The sequence below is a fragment of the Mytilus galloprovincialis genome, chromosome 4, assembly GCF_965363235.1.
Source record: "Mytilus galloprovincialis chromosome 4, xbMytGall1.hap1.1, whole genome shotgun sequence".
NCBI lineage: Eukaryota > Metazoa > Mollusca > Bivalvia > Mytilida > Mytilidae > Mytilus > Mytilus galloprovincialis.
Genome location: NC_134841.1, coordinates 23,742,348 through 23,758,750, shown reverse-complemented (window position 1 = coordinate 23,758,750; position 16,403 = coordinate 23,742,348). Strand labels below are relative to the sequence as shown.

At 31.6% G+C, this 16,403-nt stretch overlaps 2 protein-coding genes across 2 annotated transcripts in view; both read left to right on the top strand.

Annotated features, from left to right (window-relative positions):
• The window catches only part of LOC143071668 (semaphorin-4D-like), a 30,085-nt gene extending 26,650 nt beyond the window's left edge, over positions 1-3,435 (top strand). Inside the window, exon 13 of the mRNA XM_076246141.1 lies at positions 410-3,435. The gene's annotated coding sequence lies outside the window, so the exon portion shown is untranslated. The remainder of the gene's footprint in view (positions 1-409) is intronic.
• A 5,836-nt stretch (positions 3,436-9,271) lies between these two features.
• Positions 9,272-16,403, top strand: part of LOC143071667 (semaphorin-2A-like) — a 73,482-nt gene continuing 66,350 nt past the window's right edge. Inside the window, exons 1-4 of the mRNA XM_076246140.1 lie at positions 9,272-9,511; positions 13,624-13,911; positions 14,338-14,419; positions 15,333-15,387. Coding sequence (XP_076102255.1) covers positions 9,475-9,511; positions 13,624-13,911; positions 14,338-14,419; positions 15,333-15,387 — 462 coding nt within the window. The 5' untranslated portion in view covers positions 9,272-9,474. The remainder of the gene's footprint in view (positions 9,512-13,623; positions 13,912-14,337; positions 14,420-15,332; positions 15,388-16,403) is intronic.

Genomic DNA, 16,403 nt, shown 5'->3' with positions numbered 1-16,403 from the left:
TCGAAAATCGAATAATTGAGAAACCAATAAAGCGAGGACGAAAAAAAGAAATAAATTATTCGATTTCGCGTTTCAGCTTCTCGCTTTATCGATTTCGCGTTTTAGCTTCTCGCTTTCTCGCTTTCTCGATATCCCGATTTCTCAATTTATTGATTGCGTTAGTAAAGTGAAAGGAGAACACGCTAAAAGGTGAAATAGCCGCATCCGACATATATACGAAACACATTTCATGTACTAAGAACCTATTTTGCACGATTATTTTTAGAAGAAAAAAATGGTTATGGAACAATTGCATTTCCCTCAAAAATATCACGGAAGTCATATAAGTTTGCGTTATGCATTATGTATTTAAGGGACAAACAATATGGTGCATGATTGAAAAACATATCAATGTTTTCTTCTTTAACAGATACAATTTCATCGTTGATAGAACCCACCAACTGCAGAACATTGTTGCGCTTACCAATGCTAATAAGAAGAAGAAGCGGAACCACAAGATTTGTTTTGTATATTTTTTACTTCAAGAGCACTTTTGTTTCTGAAATTTACTTTTTTATTACATGAATACTAATACATTATTGAGAGTTGTTCCTAATTGTATACTAACAAAAAATAAATCACACAATTCTAACACAACATTGTACTTTAAGGAAAACACTGACATAATATATATTTAGTTATATTATAGTTTTTTAAATTGCATCAAATAATATTTAAACATGACTCCTGATCAATTTTTCCTTGATAAGTTATTTATGATATTTATACATTCCGTCTCATTTTAGATATCAAATATCAAAGTTCGTTTTTTTTTTTTTTTTAACCATGTACGTAATATCGACATAAAAACAAACCATAGTTGTATTTATATCGTATTATCATTTATCTTGAATAAGTACTATTTTTGGACATTTACACTCTATTGTACTAATTTGTATTATTGCCGCCTGTTATTTCGTCATGTTGTTAAAATTTCTCATATCTTTATTTACCTTTTCGTTGATCGGTTCCGTGTTAACAATAACAAATAATTCAATATTTTAATTAAATACGCATTTTATAACATTTGGTTATTTAGGGATAATGCATGGTTTGTCTTGTCATATGGCAGACCGAGAGTTGTTAGCATTGATCTACTGAAAAATAGACCGGCCGTAGTCAATTAAAAACTGTGGATTTTGTGGTAGCATCTTTTGTCGGCTTATCGTATGTTTTGAAAGTAAAAACGTGTCTTTTAAAAATTATATTAAAACATTGGTAGATAAATAATGAATCGTAAAACAGCCAACCAACTGTCTTTCAATGTTGTTATAAAATTGTACATATGTATTAAGCATTTATTAAATGAATAAACAATCAAAATAAGGGTGTATATAACTATAAAGATCTAGGATAGTGTCCTTTCACAGTTAATGTACTAAAACTTGTACATACATTCCACCACATGTTTTACCAATATGGTGTTAAATCTGACGGAAAACGCACTACTTTGAAGAAGAACGACAATAAGGATATTTCATGTATCAGTACTTCTACAAGCCAAGATGTAATAGCCATCAAATTATCATTATTGCTGGCCTGAAACTGTAGAACAACATTATCCGAATCTAAAGTTACCCATGTGCAAGAGTATATAGCGCAAATATTTCTTTTTTGCAATTTCTTTCAATGTTGCAATTTTCCAAGCACAACTAACTATATATTTAAACATTAAATGGGAATATGAATAACATAACTGTGAATGCAACACAGGGTTAAGGTAACAAACACTATTGTGTTCACTTATTCCATCACGTGTTTACTATATACCACTAATTAAACAAATCAAAGCTTTTAGAACCAACGATGAAATATTTAACAAAGCACTAAAAAAGCAGCTTAAATTTGGGAAAAAGAGAATGTTGATGAAATATTGAAATATCTGCATTTACATTGGTTAAATTGATAACGAGAAACTTGACTGCATTTCGATTTTAATGATACAATATTTATAGTAGAAGAGGTGCATTGTGTTATCTTGTTAGTTCATTCAAACATCCTCTAGCAGGTAGTTGTGACCAAATTTTATTGTGATGATTGATGTTGTTAACCATGGAGTTGTGTCAGACCAATTCGATATCTTGTAGACGTGTTCATTTCATAATTATTTTCCTAAATTATTTGGCAGCCCTGATTTCATGATTAATAAATCTGGACAACTAGACCCATGAACACATTCCTATTTTCTGTAAGAACAAATTATTCAAAACACTAATAATAACATAGCTTCTATCAAATGTTAGTTTTGCATGTAAATATGTTATTTAATAATAATTGAGGCTGAATTGATGTATGCATTTTATTGTTGTTTACATACATGATATATATTATGTATTTAATTATTGATAGTGTTAAACTAATATATGTATATATTTATTGAATTGGTTAAGTTTTAATCCATTTTGCCATTTACTTGCTATCATCCACTTTAATTGGTACTTATCAACAGTTAAAAGTTAATTGTGGTTAATAATGTTTTTATTTTGTTATTTTGATGCTGTGACTTTTTATTTTATTTCCTTTGGTTCCAATTTTGTTGAAAATAGGAAAAAAGACAGTTCAGTGAATATAGAATTTCTAAATTACTGTTTCCAAAATGATATTTTTTACGAAAAGTGTATGATATGTATAGGAAGATGTGGTATGAGTGCCAATGAGACAACTCTCCATCCAAATAACAATTTATGAAAGTAAACAATTATAGGTCAAGGTACGGCTTCAACATGCATATTTTGTTAAGGGCAATTATACATGTTATATAAAAAAATTGAAAGTAAGAATCAAAATCTTAGCTTTATAGTCAGACCTTTGTTACTAATCATTTGTATGTTCTGCATTTACTATGTTCATTTCAAATTAATAGAACTGCTCAATTCCACATCTCATCAAACTTTAGAATTTAAGATATTGAATTTCTGCCACTTTGAAATCATGAAACATGCTGTATTTGATTGTAGGTAAATACCTAAGAAAATCTTGTTTCGAATGGGTAGTTGTACTCAAATAAATATGAGAACGGCAGTGGGAAATGTAGTCAAGTTATATCGAATATTCGTCAAGTATTTTCTTGTTGTTAATTAAATTCTAAAATAAGTAATCCATGACTAATTAATGAAATCCATCCAAATTAGTATCTCATGAGTAAAAACAAGAATTCACAGTACATTTATTGTATATCTATTCAGTTTTTTGTTTATTTTGTTTTGTTTTTATTGTATATTCATGTTGAAAGTCTAAATTGATTATAAGTTAATACAACAAGAAATATACGTAGTAATATTGTTGTAAAATTGAGTCACAGGATCAACCAAAATTCAAAACTCTAGTAGCTACAGAGGTTGCTCTTATGTGAACCGTTTATTTATATACAGTAATGAATAAATATTTCTAGCTGAATGTGTCTATTTTTATTCAAGAGGTACATGCCAATATTAAAACCAATATTCGTACAAAAAAATGAGTTTAAAATATACTTCAGTGCAATATAACAAAGGATATTAATGGTATGAGTTTTCTTGAGGGTAATTAAAACAAAGACTCTTTTTTTTTCCTTTGAGGAAATTAAAAAAACAAGACTTTTAATTTCTTCAGTGTAAATCAACAGATACATCATTTCCTTTGAGGAAAATAGGTGGCCCAAATTTCCTTAGTTCAAATTATCAAGCAAGAAATTTCCTTAAGGGTAATTTGGAGTTACTAAATTTCCTTGAGTGAAAAGTGTTTGTTAAAATATCCTCAAAGAAAATTGAAGTTGATAGAATTTCCTCACAGGAAATATAATTTCCTCTAAGGAAAAGATTTATGCAGCAAATTCACTCAGGGAAATCTTTTTCCTCTGAGATAAAGAAAAATTTCTCTTCAGGAAAAACACTTTTCCTTTGAGGAAATCTGTTAACAAAGGGGCAATACTTTTTCAACAGTGGTTCTAGAGTTACATTTTTTAGGACACATATCAGGGATCCAATACCAACCAACTTCATTTTGACCTACCCCAAAAGAGTTAAGGTGACAAATTTTGCACTCAGCGGAATTGCAAACTTGTCCAGGAGACTGTTATACGTTCTGATAAATTGTCTTTCACATAGCAGTCTTTGGAAGTGTCCAACTAACAACGTGCATGCCGTGTAAAATGTCTGACTGACCGGCTGTAACACCACTAGATCGTAAACTAAGTAATCCGTATGATTTTATGGAAAAAATGGAAAAAAGCATGAATGTTGAATTTCCCCCATCCTTGTATAGCCTAAAGGTTTATTTGTTGAACGAAAAACAAATTTTCTTTTCACTTGCGAGAAATTCCTTAATATATACAAAAAAGAATTAAATTAAATGCCACTCCATTGCATATTAAATTACAAAACTGGCCACAACGTTATCCCTGTCGTCGCAATAATCAAACGGGTTCGTTATCTGTATATATTCGTCTTGCTTCTTTCGATGAAAATGTGATATTTTACAATTTATATCATGCATGTAATAACACAAATTTAACAATTCTGATACACGCATAAAACCTGCCTATCCCAATATACAGGCACAAATGGTACGTTGGGTAAAAAGGTTGTCGACATAAAATAACTTATTATACATAGCCTGTAATAACTCTGGGGTTATAGGCTTTATCTAGCCTAATTTCCTTTAAGCACCTTCAAAAACACATTTCACTGATTCAGAATCTGTAGGATAATATGCACCAAAAATCGAGTGCGCCCACTTGATACTATAATATGCATCACGTACGGTCTAAATGTTGGAGAAAATTGCACTAAAGAAGCTCAATACAAAGCTACATATAACAGTTTTGTAGATAAAAAAAATATATATATCGACATAGGAAATATGGTTGATTTCCGTTCACTTTTTCCATCGCAGAAAACATAGTAGCATTTCTGGAAAAACGTATTTAATCTAAAACGATAAATTTTCGTTTTTAGATGTTGATGTAATTACAGGTCAAAGATTTACAACATATGGCATACTTTAGCTGTATTTGGCAAAACGTTTAGGAATTTTGGTCCTCAATGCTCTTCAACTTCGTACTTTATTTGGCCTTTTTAACTTGTTTGGATTCGAGCGTCACTGACGAGTCTTTTGTAGACGAAATGCGCGTCTGGCGTATGTACAAAATTTAGTCCTGGTTTCTATGATGAGTTTATTTACTTTATACATGTACATATACTACATTTTAAGAAATTAATTCTTGTATCTATCTACACAGAAATAGCTGTCATTATAATTAACAGTTAGACCCTTGATGATTGCAGATCTATCATAATGGTAGATGTTATTATTCGGTGCCAAGAGTTGTTGAAAAGGTCTATGAGAACATTCAATAATAAGTCCTCCAATCAAAAGATCATAATAGCTTTTAAACAAAATCACTGTGTGTAATATCAGAACGATTGTTTTGTAAACAAACAGAAGATGGTGTAGAAAGAAATATATTTAATATCCGTGTAAAAAAGTATCAATAATGAAATCATAACAACCATTGATATACCAAAAATCGATATCCTGACCTTGTTCATATTCAAAATAGTCGTGTGTAAGATAGTGTGCACTCGATTGACTATGACTATTAATATTAATATTTAAACACTCATCTTTTATGAAATCATTATGTGATTGGCTTGCCGACTATTTTTGGATTGAATGGGCATCTATTCCTTCATTGTTGGTTAGATAAACAACCATATCAAGCTTCTATTTGAAATTTAATGCTGGACATGTTTGAATATAGCGAAAAACTGGCATACCAACTGGGCTGAGGTTCCCGAAAGGGCTACTGTTGGAATGTTGCAGGAATATAAGTTCATTCTGAGCAGAATTATGTACATAATTAGTAGAAGATTTAACCTTTTTTGACGGATCGAGTTTGCGCTTTTTCATAGCGCTATTTCCTGCTTGGTGGTTTTGTTTTCATCCTCGGTATTGCTTCGAACCGATTTTGTCTTATACTGCCTAACAGAATCCCAACCAAAGTCACTGCTATCAGCAATCTTAATTGATGTGTCGCGATATTTAAGCTTGTCACTAACCTCAACAACAGTTTAACGTGCGTAATCTGATTTACAATATTCAATATCTCAATTACTTGATTGACGTCTTCTTCGAATTCAGGATTAAGTGTGTGTTGCACTTTATTACCCTCATATTTCCGGTAGTATTCCTTTTCAACTTTGAGTTTTTTAACCTGCGAAGCGACAGCTAAAGTAGACCCCTGAACCTCATTTTTTGAATCAATGAACTCATTACGGAGTTTGGAGTTAATGTCACCTTGTTGTTCAAATGCTCTGAAAAAGTCCTTTTATGAAACATCAAGAAATTCTTCAAGTAGTGTTGGACGCTCTGCATCCATGGCCTAATTCAAGATGGAAATTTACCAAGAAAATTTCGACTGTTCAGATTGGCGGTATCGTGCTGAATGATTACAACATACCGCAAAAATAATTAAGAAGCGGGATTAAACCTAACGCCCTCTATGCTAAATAAGATGACAAAACCGAGGAGAAATTAATTGCTGTCTAATGCACTGTTCGTTTAAGCGAATGAAATTTCAATTCTAGTCGCCACTGAACGGCCCACTCCACATGCTTCACGAAAAAAGATGTGATTATTTTAAAGTTGCGTGTCCACTTCTGAGTACATGTATGTTGACTATTTAAATTTTGTAGAGAAGTTATATTGTCATATCTATAATATGATTAAATGACTTAAACAGGTGTAGCGAAGAGGTACATGTAAACACATAAAGTTGTAAATACTGATAGCCCACAGGCCGTGTATTAGAATATTTATAAATAAAATAACATATAACAGGTTTATAAATTGTTACAATTGTCTCCTTCAATTTAAAATCTGGTTGACATGTTACATTTGACTTATTTAGGATGTAAAATATTTCCATACATTATTAAAACCAGAAAGTTGTAGGCAAATAAAAGAAAATGTTAAGAAATAAACAATTTACGTTATTATGCAAATATAATCCAGTATAAACTGAAAACTATAATTAAACCAAAACTCCCTTATAATTTGTGTCGATTCATAATATTAACCGACAATGATTTAAAATAGCAGCTTACTAGAAATATGAAAACATGGATACATATATATGGTATACTGATATTCTTGACTCTCTACTGTACATATACAATGTACAAAACGACCTAATTCCTGTAGTCTTGACTCTGTCTTACCAGAATTTACGCCAAGCAAACTTGTGCCAAATGAAAATTAGCACTGGATGGGTTTGTAATAAAATAAATAAAGCTTATTCCTATTTCGATACCATATATTGATATTTTGTACTTAAAAACAATTTTATACTTTAAAGATAAATGCAGCGGTCTGTTTCAAAATAACTCTTCTTAACGTTAAAAAAGCTTGAAATAAAAAAGTCAAACATACAAAATTAAGTAACAACAAATAGAATTTAAAGAAATTATAATCTGTAAAAAACATAGTAATTAGCATCTTACTTTAGTTTGGTACACTCAATTCCAGATTTTGGGGTATGTTTAGATGAATACATGGTGCAGAAGAAGAGATGAGCTTTTCTAAAAATTAAGCTCATTCTGCATCATTCATTCATTATACTCTGTAAGAAGCTAAATGCATTATTGAATGATTATTATCAACGTGTATTTTGAGCTTTTGTATTATTTACTTTTGTTTAAGAACATTGGTTCATTGTGTAACATTAGTCGACTCAGGGGTCTAAACAATTCTACTAAACATGAGAATTTTCGTCGAAGAGTTTCAAATGAGATGCCTTCAAAAGAAGTGGAATTACAGTAAAAATTGTCCCATAAATTCCGCAGGAACGGTCTGATAAAAAAAATAGGCTTCTGATATTGTTAGATACAATTGATGAAAATAATCCACGCAAGTATGAGAGCTGTCTGTCCAACGGTGTCAGAGTGGTTGCGTTCAAAAAGAATCAGTGTGTTAAAAAGTCCAATAATTGTCTAAGTTCAATTACAAGTACATTGACACTCGCACCACATTTTCCTATATCTACTTACTCGGTTTCCTACTTCCTGGATGACATTGAAGTTTAGTGAAGCCATTAAGATCTTCTATTTTTGTCAGTCGTTTGCAGTTCTCTCTCGAGTGTCTCCATTTCACCAGTACAATGTGAAGCAGTCAAATTAAAATCTATAGTATGCTAAGATTATCTACACATGGTGGCAAACTATTCTACTGAGGTTGAGAGCTTTCTGTCTAACAGTTGAGTGGCCATAACAAAGTATCATTTTAAAAGGATAGTCCAATAAAAGTTAGTCTCATAACTTCTGCTAAGATTCTCACCAAAAAAAAAACGAGTTGATATATCTGCTTATAGACTATCATTCCCCGAGGGTATCATCAGCTTAGTAGTCAGTTTTTCGGTACTGAAATAATTTATAACAAAGTATCTACAATTGCCCGTTTACAAAATTTTAGACTCTATAGAAACTAAAGTTTCATTTCCATCAGGTTATTTCACTAGGTCCTTTTGGTTTATAGCTCTTTAACATTTTTGATCTTTATACATCCTTGGCTTTCAAATATTCGACCTTGACGTTCCTGATGGAGGTTAAACCAAAACAAAAGCGCTTCAGACGCTTGAAATCTATTTTTCATAAAAAAAAACTTGAATCATCGTCTTCGAGAAACCTTTAGTACCTCATGATTAAAGATACAATCCATTCAGTGGGAGGAACGAACGAATGCTTACCTTGTTTTGACTCGCATAGGATAACTTTGCCAAACATGAATAAACAAATCATCAAACATTATTTACAAACATATACAAAATGCTTTTATTTTATTTTTTGTAATAAAAGAATTAGTGAAACTAACTAGCTGACTGATGCATAAATACACAGTCATATACATGTATACAAAATATCATCTTTTAACTCTTATACACCTAGTTGATATTATGAATTTCATAAAAATTGACGTATTGTACGCCTGTTGTATGTGTCGTTTGTTGTTTCACTTTATGAATTGTCAGAGCTTTAAATCATATCTGGTTTAGTGACTCCGTATCAAACAGAAACTATAAGCCTGAAGTAAATTGATGGATATATCTACAAAAATTATACTACATGTATAAAAAAAAATATTGATTTTGTGCAACACGTTCTACCTTTGATTAAATAGTAAATAGCAAATATTAATAATTTATTGACTGCACTCATGTATTGATTAAGGTGTTGTCTTTTTCCTTTAGCCTTGTCGACTTTTGGTATATTAGCAATAATCGATTGATTTTAAGTGTACAAATAATAAGCCGTATTTAGATTGGAAATGATATCATTTGGATTATATATCATTTGCAGTCATATCAAAGATGGGTTTTTCCGTTTGTAAAATCGATTTTTAAAATCCAGGTAGTGAAATGTAAATTGATAATAAAGATCTAATGTGTAATTCTTGTGTAAAATGTGGAATACACTCATTGCAATTTTAACAATATTTGGTAAGTACTTTTAAAATGTAAAACATTGCCGACATTTTTTGTATTCTATAAGCTATTGATGTCGCTTCAAACTATAATTAATTAGAATAACCCATTTAAATTATGACAAACAACATGAAGTCATGTAAATGACGAATTGAAAAAGAATAGTGAGTCAAACATGTCAAACAGGTAAACACTAAGTCATGATTGAAACACATATAACTAGGAACAATAGGAAATTTTAACTAAATGAATGACAGATAAACGTGTGTCGAAAATAAAAGAAACGAGGGATCAAACAAGGGACTGGCATGGACCTTACTAACACCGAGTTAAAGTAATTCCGTATATCGGGGAAAACGATAGTGAAAAAATAAATAATGGTGGTCATAATTTCCCTGAAATATATATGAAAACATCCGTTGTATAATGATCAGACCGAATAAATCATCAATGTTAGTACTTTGCACTAATGCAAAGAAAAGATGACGACTTCAGTATGTATACTAAAGAAATTTATCCTGTTGAACTTACTTTAAATAAAGCTAATAATAACAATGACCACTGCCCTTTCATCGATCTTGATATAGATCTATGTCATTAACGGGAAGCTTAATACAAAAATTTATGATAAAAAAGATGATTTTTCATTTTCTATTGTTAATTATCCATTTTTAGATGGTGACGTTCCCTTGTCACCATCTTATGGTGTTTATATATCTGAACTTGTACGATTCGCTCGTGTATGTAACAACATATTAGATTTTAGCGAGAGAAATTTATGGTCGGTATAAGGAAATAATTCGTAAATATAACTCAACATGCAGACATCTTATACGTTCAGGTATTTCACATCCAATCTTTTATGGTAATATTCTTTACAAAGCTCAAAAATGTCAGTATTCACCTCAAAAGCTTACAAAATCTTTAAACAGACTTATTAAGAAGGGATAATTTATAGTTACGATACTGTTGTCAGGTCATTAAAGTTTCTATATTTTGGCTTTAATATTGATTCACTTATAGGGTCTTTGCATCGGAACTAAATACATTTATTTAAAAAAACAGTTGTTGGCATGACATGGGTTATGTTCTTCTCATATATTTTATGATAGTATGATACTAAACCCCTTACGGGAGGGATTGTGCCTGATATTCATATGATGAAGACATAATCTTGCAATCAGTTTAATTGAGGTCTGGATCTGGCATGTCAGTTAACTGCTATTAGTCTGTTGTTATTTATGTATTATTGTCATTTTATTTATTTCCTTTTGTTACATCTTCTGACATCGGACTCGGACGTCTCTTGAACTGAATTTTAATGTGCTTATTGTTATGCGTTTACTTTTCTACATTGGCTAGAGGTATAGGGGGAGGGTTGAGATCTCATAAACATGTTAAACCCCGCCGCAATTTTGCGCCTGTCCCAAGTCAGGAGCCTCTGCCCTTTGTTAGTCTTGTATTTTTTTTAATTTAAGTTTCTGATGTATAATTCGGAGTTTAGTATGACGTCCATTATCAGTGTACATGTACTAGTATACATATTTTTTAAGGGGCCAGCTGAAGGACACCTACGGGTGCGGGAGTTTCTCGCTACATTGAAGACCCATTGTTGGCCTTCGGCATTTGTGTGCTCTATGGTCGGGTTGTTGTCGCTTTGACACATTCCCCATTTCCTTTCTCAATTTTATGCTTTGCTATTTTAAATTGCATTTATCATGAAAATCATGATTTTTTAAAATTTATTTTAATTATGATATACTTTAATGGATTAAATCATGTGGTAATTCCTGTACGTTTGGAATGTAATTGACCTCAATTCGTTTGCGCCAATGCAATTTTTAAAAACAATTAAACAAGTACATGAAGTATACGTATTATGTGTATATATAAAAGAAGTACTTTCCCGGTCATTCACAGAGGAAAAATGAAAAAAAATAACATGTATGTGAAAAGTATAGCCCTTTCTGTTCATACAATACAAAAAGCAATGTTTAATGATTTATATAACCATACATAAAGATCTGTCTTCGCTATAAATGATAAATAATTTGACTTCCAGGATAATAAGGTAACAATCAAAGAATCTTACTCAACAAAATATTTTTTTTGTAGCTATAAAGGAAAATTGGTGAGGGGGTTTAGGGTTTCCTCGCAGGAAATGCATTGACCTTATCTTCATTGATATACGTCATAGTACTCAACTGGGTGTTAAAATCGATTTCCTAGCTTGGTTGGTAAATTTTTAAATGTGTATCATCTCAGGAATAGGACAGTCGTTTTCAATTCGATCCGTTGATTGAAATAGTTTAACATGACATATTTTCTACTTTACTGACTTATAACATAATAAAACACTGTCAAGGACACCAGTGCATTTCATTACGAAATAGTGAAAAAGTGTAAACCAGTAAAATATCGTTTCATCTCGGCCTCTAGTAAGTGATCTACAACTAATCTGTCAGTGCTTTTTAACAAGTTCCTTAACTACTATCAAAGAGCTCATCATAAACTGTAATAAAATATATAAAAATTGTAGAATTGACTATTTTTGGATAGTAAACATTTTTTTGGATGTTTTAGATAAATTACGTACTCTTGATGGTCCTTTTGGTTCTGTAAACAGTTTTGACTTTTCTACTCTTTACACTACACTCCCTCACAATCTTATCAAGCAAAGGTTTTTCTAAGTAATTAAATGGTCGTTTGGTAAATCTGAATGAAAATATATTTTAAGCCTTCTTCTCTAATGAGAAAGGTAAATATGATAGACATACTTACTGGAGGTGTGTGAGATAATTGAAGCTGTTAACTTAACTTTCTCCTTGATAATTTTTATCTACGTTTCGGTAACAAAGTTTATCGACAGGTTGTAGGTATTTTAATAGACACTAGTTGCGCCCCTTTAATAGCAGACTTGTTTTTGTACTGTTATGAATCACAGTTTATGACCAAACTCAGTAAAGACCCTTCCAAATTGCATGTCATTGATATATTCAACAATTCTTATCGTTATCTTGATGATATTTTTTGATAGGGACTAAAACATATCAGTACGGTATTATACGGTTTAGTAAGGATTTACTACGGTCGTTTGATCCGTCGTCAAATTTTGCGCATGTTCAAACATTGTCAAGTACTACTACGTATGACTACGGCAACAATACGGATACCTACGGCCTAATACAGATTGCCACGAATGATCTGTATCCGTAGATTATCCAGCGTCAAAGCCGTCAATGTGTGACCTAGGCATAAAGGAACTTACTTTAAATAGATCAAGTTAAAATGGTAATAACTGTCCTTTTCTAAATTTAGATATTTCGGTTTTTACACGGGAAATTTCACACTATTTTTCATGTTGTGATTTGTCCTTTTTTGGATGGTGATGTACCTTTAACACCGTCTAATGGTGTTTAAATTTCACAACTAGTTCGCTGTGCCCGTGCCCGTGTATGTTTTATTTTTATTTTAACGAACGTGATCTATGTATTACTGGTAGATTATTAAGCCAGGGATTTCGTTACCACAAACTACTTAAAACCTTTACTAAATTCTTCTATGAATATAAAGATTTGGTTTTGAAGTTTGTTTGTACCTATCAAACGGGATAGCACATCCTTATTTTTACGGAAATTTTGTTGACCGTGCTTGAAAATTTAGAAACGATCCTGGTAAACGTATCGACACTTTAAATAAACTTATTCTAAAAGTTTACCAATTCAACACTCCAATTAGATCATTAAATATCGTTTTATTGGTATTAATATAGATTTTGTTATCAGTTTATTAAAAGCAAAATCTTTATACATACATGGATCTACATTCTGTCGATACCTGTATTCTGGCTTTGCACAAGGTCATGTTTTTTTCTGACTGTTTATGACGTCTTTACTCTAAATGATTTAATAATCATTCATAAATTTAGAAAATAGAAACCAAAAGATGCGGTGAGGTAGCCAATGAGACTACCATTCGTCAGATTTCAATTGACGAAAATATTATCAGTTTCATGTCAAAAACTGGCCTTCAAACATGAGAAAAATATCATACCGTATCAAAACTTTTAATTTTTATCTTTATATACATGTAAGCTGTTGTGTAACTTATGTATTTTAATATTTCAGACTTTGGATTTTGTGAAACAGTGTATCATGTTATAGGATCAGCTGTGACATTTTCTTGCAATGATGACAGGGATGTCGTTTGGAAAGGGCCATATGATGGTGGCACGATTTATTCAGAAGGAAATCATATAAATGAAAATCTGGCGACAAATTTAAGCAGCCGTTTATTTATAATTGGAAATGTTCTGAAGTTAGTTAATTTGCAGTTAACTGACACGGGATTATACGAATGCTTTGGAGATATCAAAATGAAAAATCCAGTAAAAAACTTCGATCTGTCGTTTCCCGGTAAGTAAACATGTAAAAGAGAATCAGAAGATAGCATAGGTCACAAGTCGGTTACAACCTTAAAAACATCCTGCCAAGAAACAAAAAGCGATCAAAAGACAAACAATAGTACACTATAAACAACATAGAAACTAATCTAAAAAGAATGAACTACACGGTTCCGAACAAAAACCGGGCAGTTCAGGTGCTCCAGAAGGGTAAACAGATCCTATTCTATATGTGCACTCGTCGTGTTTTATATTCTCAGACATGTACATGCATGTGTATTCTCCGTCTACAACAATTGCTCAGTTTCAACCAAAATTTTATCTGGAAGCTCGTAAAAACGGTACAATTTCGATTTTTACATTATTGCAATATGATATATTGATTGATAGATGAATTACATTTTCTTTGTGAAAACAAAACTAGTATGTTTAATTTTAGCACTTTTGAGTTCATCAACTCCGTCTTACTATAGATATATGATGTTGGATGCCGATTCACAGAAACTTGTCATAGGTTATATGTAAGTATACTTGATCTAACTTTCTGTAAATCTCTAGATTGCAATTATTGTGAAACGTTTTGGACTTTTAAACGTATGTGAAAATTTCGAGAGGTGGTGAGGGGTGCTATGCGGTTTTATGTCAATACTGAATTAATAGGAGTGCCTCTCTGGTTTATTTTCATATGGAATATGGCAGATGTTACCTTATAGTTCGTTTCTGTGTGTGTTGCATTGTCTTTTGGTATTTTGTTGCACTTAAGCGTTTCTGTAGTTTCGTTGTTTTCCTCTTAAAGGTAAAGTGGTAAAGGTAAAGGTAAAACCTCGGTTTTAGTTTGTAACACCGATTTGTTTTCTCTCCATCGATTTAAGACTTTCGACCAGCGGTATACGTATACTACATGTACTGTTGCCTTTATGAAGATTTAAAAAAAAAGTGTATTTTGCCATTACAGTTAGTAAACGTGTCAACATAAGAAGATACCGCGAAGATAAGTCCTATGTCACCCTTTTGCTGCCGATAGCTTTACGTGGTTGGATATCGTATGATGGAAAGTTGGGACGTTTGTGACGTCACATGTCCATCAACGGCGTCATCGTCATATAACGTTTCGCACTAATGGCGTTACATTAGGGTCCCATTTATGAAAAGTATTGCACTGCTTAGTCATCAATATTTCACTAAAAAGAGATACAGAATCATGTTTTCGATTTGCTATTTATTATGATAAACGTAGATATATAGAGTATATTACTTTAACCAGACTTTTTAAACAACATAACTATACGCAAAACAAAAAGACGTATAAGCTGACATTATATTTTTAACACACCAGACTTGCAATTGTATAGCACCATTCCTAAAGTAATGATACAAACCATATTTGTTTCCAAATTACTTTTTTCAGTATGTACTTTTTTTACTCATTCACAGGAATCATGTAGATATTCTTGATATTTCCGATCATCCAGTGATCCCAATCCAATCGGTAAGTTTATAAATTTGCAGTTACAATAGACCAAGGAAGTGTTCTTAAAAGTAAAAAATCAAATTATTAGATTAAAACAGACATTTTGATATTTTGGTTTTCTGTCAATTTACAGTTTATTTGTTGATTTAATTTGAAAGTTGAACTTGTAATAATTTTCTAAGGCTTTACGGTTGACAACCTGATTTGTTTTACCGTTTATGAGTAAATGCGTCACAAACTACCAATGATATCTTTAATTGTCATCGCAGTTTCCAATTCCGCACCTCGTACTTAACTACACCGGATGCGAATAGTTACTTGAACGGATCTCGCTATGCAGAATGCATTCAAATAACTTGACAAAACATTATTTTTAAGTTCGAGTTTTCTGTGCAGTTTTTTTTTCGAATAATTGTTTGACCTTTTGAATGATTTCTTTTTAAGGTTTAATTTTGACTTTGTCGACTTAAGTATTTGAATTGTCTTATTTGTAGTAATGTAAACTCTATCAAAATTGGTTTCGTTTCAAATGGACATTCAGTTTGATGCAGCTTTTTCTTGAAATATACATGTAGGTAGTGTCTCACAAATGTAAAATAGAAACCAAAATCCATATATGTTTTTCATCTTTTACTTTCTACAGTAATCGCTCTGGATAAAATTTCCATGACGCCAAAATACAACGACATATTACTCTACATTGTAGTAATTGAACTGATCGACAGTAAAACATATGTATAAAAACCTTAGTAAGAAGTATTGATGACAAGACTTGGACTTCGTTCGCCTAAAAATGAGCAAACTTTGCTAATCAAACGGGATGAGTTTGAATAATTGTGCAACGACACATTGTCATTTTAATGTTATATTTAACAATGTCATAACAACACGAGGTTTGGCTAGCCACAATACCAGGTTTAAAACTTTATTTTTTTGTTTCTTAAAATGTCTTGTACCAAGTCAAGAAAATGGCAGTTGTTATCCTGTAGTTCGTTTCTGTGTGTGTGCATTGTCTTTTATGTTTTGTTGCACTT